Source organism: Furipterus horrens, unplaced genomic scaffold (assembly GCF_987537825.1).
Source record: "Furipterus horrens unplaced genomic scaffold, mFurHor1.1.pri manual_scaffold_6, whole genome shotgun sequence".
NCBI classification, from domain to species: domain Eukaryota; kingdom Metazoa; phylum Chordata; class Mammalia; order Chiroptera; family Furipteridae; genus Furipterus; species Furipterus horrens.
In genome coordinates, this window is record NW_028327176.1 from 50,582,353 (window position 1) to 50,595,437 (window position 13,085).

The 13,085-nt window shown below is 38.3% G+C and overlaps 1 protein-coding gene across 7 annotated transcripts in view; it reads right to left on the bottom strand.

Moving 5' to 3' along the window:
* Positions 1 to 13,085, bottom strand: part of AAK1 (AP2 associated kinase 1) — a 179,402-nt gene that overhangs the window by 8,348 nt on the left and 157,969 nt on the right. For 2 of the 7 annotated variants that reach the window (XM_090281468.1, XM_090281466.1), the window contains exons 17-21: positions 10,700 to 10,801; positions 9,591 to 9,692; positions 7,346 to 7,456; positions 5,684 to 5,794; positions 3,844 to 4,621 (exon numbers count right to left, since the gene is read on the bottom strand). The exons of 2 other annotated variants lie outside the window; for them this stretch is intronic. In XM_090281468.1, the coding sequence (XP_090137594.1) occupies positions 4,527 to 4,621; positions 5,684 to 5,794; positions 7,346 to 7,456; positions 9,591 to 9,692; positions 10,700 to 10,801 (521 nt within the window). In that variant the 3' untranslated portion in view covers positions 3,844 to 4,526. Of the gene's footprint in view, positions 1 to 3,843; positions 4,622 to 5,683; positions 5,795 to 7,345; positions 7,457 to 9,590; positions 9,693 to 10,699; positions 10,802 to 13,085 lie in introns of those variants that run through there. 3 more of the 7 variants (XM_090281462.1, XM_090281461.1, XM_090281463.1) reach the window with 2 other exon arrangements.

The following is a 13,085-nucleotide window of genomic DNA, read 5'->3' on the forward strand; positions in this document are numbered from 1 at the left end:
GTGATAGTTTCTCTGTTCTGCCTGGCAGTCTCTAATTTGCCTAATTCATTATTTTGGGCAATCCTGACTTTTTTTAAAAAATGAGGCTATCCTGTCATTTTTGTCTCTAAACTCTAAGTTAGTGACTACAGGATCTGAATAATCTTATAAACCAAGGAAGTTAAAGACTCATGGAGCTTGCAGACAAACTTCATCGTGGAAACTTTATTTTGGCCCAAGATATCTATGGTGTGCATTTGCTCAGCTGAACTCAGATCCTCCCATACCTCTGGGATGAGGTCAACTCCAAAGGTCCCCTGCTTACCACAGCACTGCTGAAGGCAAAACTGCTTCTGACCTGGGCGAAGACTGCATTGGTTTGAATCAAAATGATCAACTATAGGCCAAAAGAGTGAGAAAAAGTATTATAAACAAAATTAGTATTTCATCTCGAGAAAAACAGGTTCTATTTTGTTCGTTCCCCTATAATTATTAGCAATCCAAATTCTATAATCCTATTTCAGGAAAAGCCAAGTCCATTACCAAATGACACTGAACAAGGCGACCACTTGTTTCGGAGGTATTTTAAAATACATATTGTTCAATTTTCTAAACCATACTGAAGACAGGCAAAATTACAGATGTTTCCTTGTTCAGAATATCAAGGAAATTAAGAATGATCATTGTCACTTTCCATTATAAGGTTCTCTCTGGGAATTTTCTGTGGATTATTCTCTTTACTATCTTCAACAGTAACCACCCTTCATCTTAGCATGGTGATTTTGTTTTTGGAAACAGTGATAGAAAAAAGTAGATCAAGAAAGACAATTAGATGCTGAATGTGACACCAATTAGATAAGAATACAACTGATTTTCTTATACCTTATTACCTTCCTTGATGTTATTTCTAAGGAGAGCAGTTTCAAAAATAACTTAACTGATGGTAGCATCATTAGAATAAGTATTAGCTTCCCAAGTAAAACCAGGGAACAATATTCAATTAGATGTCAACATTCTGATATGTCTGCTAAAGTAATCATTAATTATAATTATATTTATAAGTGTCCACTTAAACTTTATCTCCTGTGAGGCCTCTGTTTTTAAAAACACTGGGACTTGAATTTGGCAATTTAGTACTTAGAATGCTCTAAAGGGGAAAAAAACTAATTTGTGATGTTTTCTGGTATGGTTACTACTTTAGCACAATTGGAATAAAAGCAAATCAGAAAACATATGCTCATATGATATTCTAACCACTTTGCTGTACATTTGAAACTAAAACAGAATAATATTGAATGTAAACTATAAGTGAAAAGTAAAAAAAATTAGAAAATATGATCTCCAATTCAAAAAGAGACATATGCTGACAGTATGTGTCCATTTTTACATAGTATATCATTGATTATACTTTTTTTAAAAGAACTGAAATCTGATACTGTTTTGTTGTGCTCTATGTGTATTACTTAGAATTGTAGAACTTGGATTGCTAATAATTATAGGGGAACAAACAAACAAAAAGAACCTATTTTTCCTCAAGATGAAATGTTAGTTTTGTTTATAATAGTTTTTCCCACTCTTTCAGCTGATAGTTGATCATTTCGATTCAAACCAACCCAAAACTCTGTCATGTTTAGGCTTCTATTCACACAACAAGAAAGGGCATCCCAGGTTAGTAAAAGCCTATTATAGTCCTCTAAAATTTAAATGCTGCTACATTAAGAACTACATTAGGTAATTGAAGAACATCAGGATATATAAATCCTTCACAGTCCTCCCAAAGCGTAATAATATATACTTAGAACCCTAGAATTCTATAATCTTAGAGACCACTTAGTCCAAACCCATCATTGTATAAATAAGAACAGCAGCTCTGGGAAGTGGCATGCCTGCTTAAAGTAACTCAGACAGTGACTGGCAAAGGTCAAGGTGAGATCTCAGGTGGCCTGTCCTACACAGGCCTCATCTTCACTATCCTGCCCCATGTCCTACACCTGTAAAATGAAATGGGTGGATCAGAGGATGATCTCTAAGGTCCCTTTTATAGCTCAGTCCATAGTTCTATTAATTATCAGAACACTACACTCATCTCAAATGAACACTTTTAGATGACAGATGATGCTATATATCAAAAGGCTCCATTTATCGGGTCACTCACTTTACTCTTTAACAAAAAAATAGTTAATCCCCTTTGAGATCCTACTCCTAAAGCATTTCATGTCCTTATCTCCCGCAGGTTTCCTCATACAGTCTCTGGCTTCAGTCTGTTCTTTTCATTAACAGCCTCCATTAAACTTTATTGAGCCAGATAAGTAGATAATATATTTCAATGTAATTAGGGTAATACATGAAAGAAACAATCTAGAGACACCTAATTTCTACACTGTACACTTCATGGTTTCAAGAAACTAGATATTTCATTATATTTCTAACACATATGTATGAAAAAAATCAAATTGGAAAACACAGGCATAAAATGTTCTTATTTAAAAATAAATATTTCCTTCATTAGTTTATACATTCTTTCTATGTCCAGGAAAAAGAATACAATTTTGATCTTCACTAATATTCCTGACCATGAAGGGGCAAACCAAGTTCCATTTTCACTGCTATTTAATCATGAAGAGCTCTTCAAAGATGTCTTTTTTAATCCTTAGCAGGAAGGATGTGCTTCCCTCAATTTTAAAAATGATCCATTATCCTCACAGAGACCTTTAATAAGCTCATCTAGTTTCAACTGGCACAGGAAATATTTAAAGTCAGAAGGAAGACTGAAAGATCCAGACTTTTCTTCTGATGCCTTTCAAAGGCTGCTCTCACATTGCTGAGCTCAAAGCCTGACCTCCGAAGTGCAGAGCTTTGCACACTGTTGTTGATGTTCAACATTCTTTTTCCCCCTTAAAGTGCAACTGTGAGGAAGAAGAAACAAAAATACTAGATAGAGAAACAAACAAATGGGCTTGGAATTTTATTTGTACAAATCTGACCAACAAAGAGGTTCCCTTCTCATCATGGAAAACGGCACTCCGGGAAGAAAACCACAGTGGGGTTCTCGGTGCCACCTCTTCAAAAGGGTGATGTCAGAAAACTGCTTTCCAAGTGAGGAAAAAATATACTTAAATGACTAAGGACATATACAGAGGGTGAGGCATGTTGTTATTATGTCAATGCAGGGTCCTTTATTTATTTTATGAACAATATCCTAAAGTTAGTGAGGAACTATGTTTTATTTTTCAGTCTAGGAAGCCAAGGAAAACCAGCTGAACATATTTCATTGGCTGCATCCTTCCATTCAAACATCAGAGAGAAAGGTAAGTAGCCAGAGTCAAACTGTGCCTAGCTTGTCAGCACACTTATTTCTTATTATCTGAAAATAAACAACATGCTTATTCTACAAGGACAGAGGACCTGCTAAAAGCTTACAGCAACACACAAGTCTACTCAAAATGATTCCATATGTTACACGATAGGATTGCTGTGTAAAGTTATACAAGGGAAATAGATCAAAACCCTGTACAGACACCTGATATCGAACTTGAAACACCAAGTGGAAACAGAACTATTCAGTGTCTTCATTTATACACAATTTACAATATTTGATTCAAAATAAAAATCACAAGAAAAATACATCTGTTTCTGCTACAATTCCTTCCCCTCCCCCATCCACCCCCCCCCCTCAGTGAAAAGTCTTCTAATAAAAGGTATCATATTACCACCATTGTCTTGTTTTGGTCTAATTTTGAGATCCCAGCTTGGGGTGGTTAACATGAAAAGGAATGGCAATACTTGGGGTATATATAATGTACACATTTTATCCAAGGATCTCAAGTACTTGCAGTCATGTCTCCAGATCTGAGAAATCGTGGTTCAACGGAAGCCAGAATGCTGGACGAATGCTGGGCAGGTTGCATGGGGTGTAACATCCCTTGGCTAAGTCTATGATCAAACAAGGTCAAAGTTGATTGACTAGAGCTGGGCTCACTTTCTCTTTTCAAACATACACCATTGGTTATTTTTACCCTTTCTTAAACCACACACCTGTATCCAGGCTACTGCCTAGAGTTAAGACCAACTGAAGAAGCCATGTCTTCTTAATAATGCAGCAGGATAAAAAGCAAAAACAGAGAAATGCATTTATCAGCATCTGGCCAAAGGAGACAGGGGCTAGGAGGATTGACTTGGGAAGCCATTCGTAGCAAGAATTAGGCAAAGGTGTCAATTCACTAGTTTCAGTTACAGTTAAGCTTTTGGTGGAGTTGATTCTGGAAAAGGTGAAGCTTATGGCATTTAGTGCTGGATTTAAGCTATTGAAGAAGTGTAATGAGAAAACACAGCAAATGAACAGGAAGAACCTGGCCAAGGAATATCTGGAGGGCCAAAGTGATTTTCTTTCCTTATCATTTCTACAGGAGAAGGCAAGGGATAGGAGATAAGGGCTAGAGGGCCCCTTATTTGCAGATTTTTAAAAAAATCAATTTTCTTATAATTCCGTAATGAAAATGTATATTACGGTATGAAGGTTACAGAACTGCATCTGCACTGGGTCACGGCTACAGGTCTATGAGCTGATCCACCAGCAGCAAAGACCTGGCTAGGTTGGGAAGACTGGACTCAGAGCTCCCACTGCTGTTTCTAGAGTGCCCACCTGGAAGTGGAGAGATAGGAATTCAGTACAAAACACAGAGGGTTACGGTTTAGATGTGCAGAGCAAGCAAAGGAGAAAAAAACAAACCCTAGAGAAGCAACAATTTACATTTGCAAACTCTTACATGTTGATTTTTAAACATATAAATTAGGTATCCACCACCTCCCACAAAAGGTTCAGGTGCTGTTGTACACACCATCCTAAGGACAGGACATCTTTCAAATGAAAATGTATTTTGCCTGAGAACTGCTAGCTATATACTAACTTCTTGACAACATAGAGTCATCTCCCTCATCAGTAAAAATCAATGATTTTTGCTTTGAAGAGAAAATAGTTACTAAGACCACAGCAATACAAACAAGTTTTAAAAAAAAATAGCCTTCACTGGTGTGGCTCAGTGGATCGAGTGCCAGCCTGTGAACCAAAGTGTCACTGGTTTGATTCCCAGTCAGGGCACACGGTCCCCAGTTGGGAGTGTGCAAGAGGAAACCTGATGCTTCTCTCCCTCTCTTTCTCCCTCCCTTCCCCTCTCTCTAAAAATAAATAAGTAAAATCTTTAAAAAATAAAAATACATATAGATGCTCCTATGCAATTCAGTGTTTTGTGGCATGATCAAATGATTGAATCCATCAAAGAGGAAAAAGTACGCTCCACAAATGTCTAAAAGATGCAAATTATACCAAAGCACTCCTGTTAATCTCTTTGAGAAGAATATTTATTATAAATCATTCTAATCATGATTAAAAAAAAAAAACTTCAGAGCTTTTTCTGACATATGTCTTGAGGTTTAAAGATCCCTTTACTTCTGGCTTGATACTTTGGAAAAAACAGCTTTTAGTCACACTATCAAACATTTTTCTTCTCTCTAAAGAAGCATCATGTTCAGGCTTAAGAGAACCTCTATCAGTATCTCTATCTGTATCTGTATCTCTCTCTACCTATCCTGGTCCAGCCCACAGTGATTGTTACCACCCCCAATCTCCTTCATTAAATGTTGCTTTTTTCCCCACTATTTTGTAGAGAGCTGACGTCAATTTCTTTCCCCATCCTCTCTTTCTTACCTTGTGGGTTTTTGGTTATCAATACAGGAATAGGGTCAAACTCATCTTCTGCCACCTTGTCCGAGCCCTCAGGGACATCAAAACCTGAGATGAGATTACTATCTTCTGCAGCTTAATACAGAATCCAAGTACACAAGCAGAAACAACAGAAGCAGAGATTAGTAAATGAAAGAACATGTAAGAGGCACAAAGTTCCCAACTGTACAATCACTGCAATTTTTATGATGAAAATACTTATTTTCCTGAGTTGAAACAAAAGTAGCACAATTGGAAAACTTAGGGAAATAAAAAAAATGCTTTAGCACTGGCCATGTTGACTTTCATTAATGATGCAGGATGAATTCTCTCTACCATTATAAGACCATTAATTGCAGATACTGTGACATATTTCTTCAACGTCAGTAATTCGCAAAGGCACAGAAATTAGTCATTTATCTTCCTTACTGAGCAAACAGAGGCCTAACAATATCTGAAAAACTGAAAACCATGGGATGGGGTAGTTCCTCTTTACGAAGCAACCACTATACACTAGGCAAACAAATGCTTCTGAAAGGACTCACTACCCTTTGGGAAAAAAGACTTTCAAATCATTCTGATGCCTCAGGGAATGCTGGGCACAAGATCACATGCACTGAGATTTCTAGAAGCTTGTTAGAATATTCTTCTTCCTTCTAATTAAGGCTATCTTACTGACAAAGCTAGCTGTGAGCCTATTTAGCAAGTACCGCTCCTCTGTAATTACACGTGGCCGCTGACACACTCCTGCCAGACTGCTTTGGTTAACGGGTAACTTCTCTCTACACACTCTGTAGAAACATAATTACTTTCATGCTATAAAGGGTGAAAACAAAAGCTCAGCGACTAGCACCACACACCACAGGCTAATTATTTTTCAGTCATCTTGGGGAGGCTTCCTTTTTGAATTTTCTACAGAGAGGACTTCTAAACTGTTCCTTTTCTATGTATTTGCTTCTTCTAGAAAACCACACTCACCACCCAAGCACAGAAAGGAGTTTAGCGAACACCTGCGCACAGTAAGCCAGGCATTGTGCCTGTCACTTCACAAATTAGTCACTAAATAGAACTCAGGGCAGGCTTCCTCTGTCCAAAATTACAACCAGTATTAAGCTAAAAATAAGAAGTGAAAAACGGTAGATCAAGAAGAGAAACCCAGTCATCAATTGTGATTCAAATATTAACTAAAATTCAAAACTTTTACAAATTTAATTTTTTGAGGATTGACTTTTGAGGAATGATGCCTATTTATCACTATCCAAAATTTTTACATTATATATGATGAACGACTTTAAGTTCTAAGGTCAACAAGTATATTAATAATTATAGTCAGTGGCTAATCAACTCAACCATCTACTTAAGTTGACCTTAAAGGTATGTAACTCAGTCTTTACCAGGTCACATGGAATATCTGCATTCCAGGTGACTGCCAGACAGTAACATCTCCACCAATCTCTTGTCTAAGCCTTATTAAATATTCTTTCTGAGAGGGTCTATAACACAGTGACTGAGAACACAAACTCAAGTTTTCCACATAAGGAGGTGGTTAAAACACTTCACTAGCGAAGACTTTTGGTAAGGAAAATTTTCAGTTATTCAGTTCTCCTCTAAGGATACACGTGGACCCAAGAAGAAGAGAGCATTTACCTTTATGGGTTGGAGCAGAGATCCCTATGGGGGCAAACTCTTCCAGAAGGTCAGTAGTAGGGTTAGAAAGCAGAGAGCAATCGATCAGGGAATCTTCCCCGGTGAGAGAATCTGAGTCCAGAGTAACAGCATCCCAGGTCAGTGATGGCATTAAATGGCACATACAATAACATCACGAGATTAGACCTTAGCCTTTAAATTATTGCATTTACATGTCACACATACAAGCCAAGGCAGGAGAAATAAAACCAAAAAAAGCATGTTAAGCACTCTGGATTTCATCTATAGACACATGTATTTCTAGATTCCTTTTAACCTTAATATATAAATATGAAAGAATTTTTTGCTCAGGCTTGGTTGGATGAGCAAGTATGTGATTTAGATGCCAATAAAACTTTAGCAGCTCAGTTCTCAGCAAATGCCATTTTGGAAAAAGAACTTTGCAACCAAAGAGTTTCACTTAACCCTGGATGGTGTGGCTCACATGGTTGGGCATCATTCTGCAAAGTGAAAAGTCACCAGTTCGATTCCTGGTCAGGCACATGCCTGGGTTGTGGGTTCAGTCCCCGATCAAGACATGTACGAGAGGCAACCAATTGATGTTACGCTTTAACATCGATGTTTCTCTCCCTCTTTCTCCCTCCCTGCACCTCTCAAAAATAAAGAAATAAAATCTTAAAAAAAAAGTTTCACTTAAACTTCCCCTAAATACTCATGGGAAAAAATTACTATAGGATAAGGTGTCCAAAATGACTAGAAGGTGGTTGTCCCTGGCTTACTAGTGGAATATGATATGATTAAACACTATTTTCTAGAACTCAACTAGATTCCTGTTCAAACTAGAATGATCTTGCCTCTTATTAGCAGTATTCTTCAAATCTGAATTGTTCATTTAAACACGTAATTTGCTTTTAGTTAAAGAACAGAAGGAAGACAAGTATTTTGACACATGAATTCTTTTCTGGAAAGATTTCTAGAAGGAAACAGCCAAGTAAGCAAAAGGAAAAGAAACTATATTGTCTTCTGCGTTCACTTTTTTTTGAACTGGATGAGTTAATTTTCATACTTCCTAGATTGCTAATTGTTTCTAAGTTAGGAAACTGGACACTTTTATCAAGGTAATTATGGACTCAAAAAAATGAAGTTTATCAAATCTGTATTTATAGGCAGTTAAGGGATTCTACTAAGAGCAAACTTTGGAATTAGGGTAAAAGTAATGCTGGAACCCCCTGGCTGCTTTGGCTCAGTGCATTGAGCATCAGCCTGCGAGCTAAGTGTCGCTGGTTCGATCTTCCAGTCAGGGCACATCAGAGAAGGAAAACTCTGACTCCAAAAAACCTCCGCTGCCTTGCGGCATACCTCTTCAGGGGAAAGGCTAAGGGAGTAAACCCCGACAGAAAATCCGGAGCCGGAGTCCCTAAGGCGGTTCGACGTTGTAGTCAACACCGGCAACTCCTGCGGCGCACCTGAAGCCAAGCTGTATTGACTCCGTCTTTCCCTTGGACCCTTCAGCTGCGAAGAGAGGGGGGGTCTGCTGCATGGGCAACAGCAGACCCTCCATATCACCCTGCCCAGGCTCTGTAGCTTCAGTTTCACTGGAGAGGACACTCCAGCGTCATCGCAAGATGTCGATTCAACACGGGAGGAGACAGATACCGTGTCACTCCCGAGTCGGACTGCACAGCCATTCTCGGCGGTGCAGATAGACTCTTAAGAAGCTACACCATCGTCTCTCGAGACGGACGGCTGACGAATCGAAATGCTGGAACCAGGAAAGATTTCAACTTTGCGAACACCTTAGCAAATCACCTATAAATGACTGAAGTACTGTGCTAGAAATAGGATATCAACATCAGAACATGAGTTCCAAGGATACCATCCTGAGAGGGGAAAGACTGCTCAGTAAACTGGAGAAGTTACGGGAACCCTAACAGTTCAGCAGTTCTTTAATTAACAAGATGGAAGGAATCTGCCACCAGTGAAAAGATCTTGAATAAATAAAGACTGTAATCAGAAAGAGCCTAAAAAGAACATGGCTCCAAAAAAAAAAAAAGTATTCTGCTTTTTAGTGAGGAAACACATCACTCAATATCCAGAGGTTGGGGTTGTAACAATATAGGGCATCCCTTCTGGAAGGAACTAACCAGGCTGCAAACTAAGCCTAGGACCACTGTCACAGGTGGAAAGACGGGCTCTAAAGGCTCACACACTGACCACCCTGCCACTGCAGAGAATCCTGACTGACCTGTGCAGTTTGAGGTCACAGATTCCGTCTGAGATGGGTGGCGCTGGGGCACCGGAGGCTCCAGTCCTGGTATGAGACTCTCAACAGCAACATCAGCTTTTTCTTTTGTAACAGACATTAAAAAGGGAGAATAAGAATCAGGGACAGGCAGTCAGATATTCCTTGGACAATTCTGTGAAGGCTTTCTTCTAGAGGTCTCTAAAATGTCAGCCTCAGGTGAGATTTCCTGAAGCACAGTAAGTTACTTTATTTCTGCTGTTTTGAGCATCTGGGCTTCACTGATTGAGCATGCCTGTGCAAAGTTAACCACTGGCTAGTCTCAGTGAGTCTCAGTTTTTATAGATAACGCAGAATGACAGCCATCAGGAGATCTCTTCCACAACAGAAGACACAGACTGAAAGGCACCTTAATATCTTCTGATAATTCTGCTTTCCGTAAGGGACAATCTTGGGAGCTTTTCACAAGCTCTGTGCCTTGCAAAGGCACTAGTCCATCTCAAATCCCACTCCAGGATGTAGCTGGGAGGTATTCTGAACTGTGAGACATCCAGCTAGAGGGCCATCCCTTTGTAGTGTCACGGCCTCTCTCCTGGGCATGTTGTAGGTGTTGCCTGCCTTGCATTTGGAGCACAGAGAAATGTTAAGGCCAGGCAGACCACGCCCCTCCCCTGGATTCTACTCCTGAGGCTTCGCCACCAGGCATGTGTTTTCTCCACTACTGATACCTGCCACATAGAGAGGCCTTCTAAAGAAGAATCTGCTAAAAGTAAGGTCAAGTTTGAAACTTTTTCCATGAAGATTTTGTAATTAAATGTGAATTTTCTCACAATTTCTCCTCATTCATAAGACATCACTATAGAAATCTCAGGCAGTGTGGTGCAGCTGGAAGGCAGAACTAACACTTTAGTTGAGGTGCTAACAAAGGACATTAAATAGTCTTGGCCTCTGGGTTAGCACAAGGCATCATCTAACACCAGAAGGCTTGGTGGCATTTCCACTCCTCACCAGGGGGTCTATTCAGTAGGGATCTGTAACACAGTCAGTTATCACTCTTGAAATAGACAAACACACATCATGCATTACTGAAGAAACAGAAATGACAACTTTACCAATTACAGCATCGGAAGTACTACCAAAAGGATCTGTCATAGGCAAGAGTTCAGGGAGCAGAAGAGAAGTGTCAGGAGATTTAAGTCCCTCAATTAGCTTTTCTAGGTTGGGCAGAGAGGTAAAGAGAAAGCAAAAATGCAATGAGATATTAAAGCAAGCTGATCATTTTCTATGCAAATACATTTTAGGGTTCAAAATTCTGTAGGAATTCATCATGAAAATAATGTTAGTATAATGTTAAAAACAGGCGTTCAACATTTGAAGTTTAAAAATGATTATTTCCCTAATTGAAGTAGTCACTCTGTGAGGCATTCAAGATGCTGCCCTAAGGTTTGTTTTTAAATTTAAGGTATAATTTACTTTGAAGAAAAGTCATCAATTTTAAGAGTATAATTTCATGAATTTTAATAAATGTCCACATACATGCAAGCACCACTGAAATAATGATGGAGAACATTCCCATCACCCCAGAAAGTACCATTGTGCCCCTTTCTAATCAGTGCCTTCTTCTCATCACCAGACCCTGGCAACAGCTGGTCTGCTTTCTGTCCTGATAGCTTTGCCTTTTCTAGAATTTCCTATGAATGGAACCATATAGTATGCACTTACCATAGTGCTTTTGTGATTCCTCTATGTTGTGGCATGCATCAGTAGTTTGTTCTGTTTTATTGCTGAGTAGTATTCCACTGAATGAATGTACATTTTGTTCATTCATTCACTAGTTGATGGCTATTTGTTTCCAATTTTTAGCCATTAAAAACAAAGCTGCCATAAACATATACATATGTCTTTGTGTATTCATACCCCTTCCTGGGCTTAGTTTTGAATCTCTCTCTCTCTCCCTCTAACTTGCATTTAGAAATGGTTTTATAACTCACCAAGAGAATATAATAAACCGTGCCTAAATTAAATTTAACAATCATTTTGTATTGTCTGCCAACTGAGTCTGTGACATGCTGGTACTATTATTATGTTAAGGTTGAATCTCACAAATGTCACTTCAGCCTGCAGATGGATTACTTACAATGCCTTTTGACTAAGAAACAAAAGGAAACAGAAGCCACCAGATTTGTCACACCTGGTAACTTAATGTGTGATAATTTGTACACATTAAAATTCCTTCCAAAATAGTTCCTTTAATCCTGATCCATCAGTAACTATCCATTTACCTTTAACCTATTAAAGGTAGAGGATCAACTTGAAACAGAATAATAATCATTGAATTGTGTAGAAAGAAGAGAATTAAGAGCTCATCGTACTTCCTTTTATTTACAAGGATAATGAGGCTCATAAATTCTGTAACTTGACCAGTCAAAGGCTTATCAACAATGTTTTTTCTATCACTAAAATAAAGTGCCACTAAGATAAAACTAAAATTGAAGTGTTAGATAAAAAGAAGTAACTTAAAGTTCAAGTATGTGTATATAACATTTAATGAATCTGTATTCTTCTGGGCCATTGGAATTGAGATAAGTAAAGGCTAAATTGATATTGATTGAGGGATAGAAACCAAATTTTAGGTGATTTGTAAATTAGGTGAGCTATAAGTACATAGATGAAACAAAAGAATGAATTTTAGTGTCTTGGCAAGATAATTTGCTTTGGTACAATTAACACACTGCAGAAAAAGACACTTTTAAATGTGAAACCAATTTGCCACCTTTGGAGTATATGGCAGGTAACTATCTTTGAGTTAAATGATAATATGTTACATGTCTCACTTACTCCTCGCTTATGTCAAAGAAAGGAAGTAAAAAAGCTTTTCAATAGCAGGGGAAAAACCCAGGGTACTAACCAAGTACACAGTATAATCACATCAGCATTAATCCGGAACTATACATGACATTTTATTATAAGAAAGGATGTTAAAATATCTTTGACAATTTTTAGCATACAGGCAAAAATAAGATAGTTTTCCCCAAAGGTCTAATTTTTAAATTCTGAACATTAGAGTTTTTGTTTTATTCCTCCCTAAAGCTTCTCTCACTTAAAAAAAAAGTAATTGTTTCTTTCACATTTAGCACTCATATATTTGCAATCTTGTAAAGCAATGGATAAAAAGACCCAAAGCTACTTGCTTGTTTTTCATACAGCAGTTTATCTTGGTGCCAAACCTCAGACTAGCTAGAGTCTGAACTCCAGTCTCTCTCACTGTAACCCCGGGGGAGCTCCTTAAACTTGTAACACTGTCAATAGAGAAACCTCTCCATTCCTTTCAGTTATCAGTCACTTAAATATCATTGTTTCCTCAAAGCACCACCCCCTCCCCAGCCACATTACAGGAAGCTCCTGGAGCACACTGGGCTCACTGCTCTTGCAGTCCTTACAACATGACTGACAATGGGGAAGATGTCTTATTAATCTCTGTATCCCCACTTCTTGGTT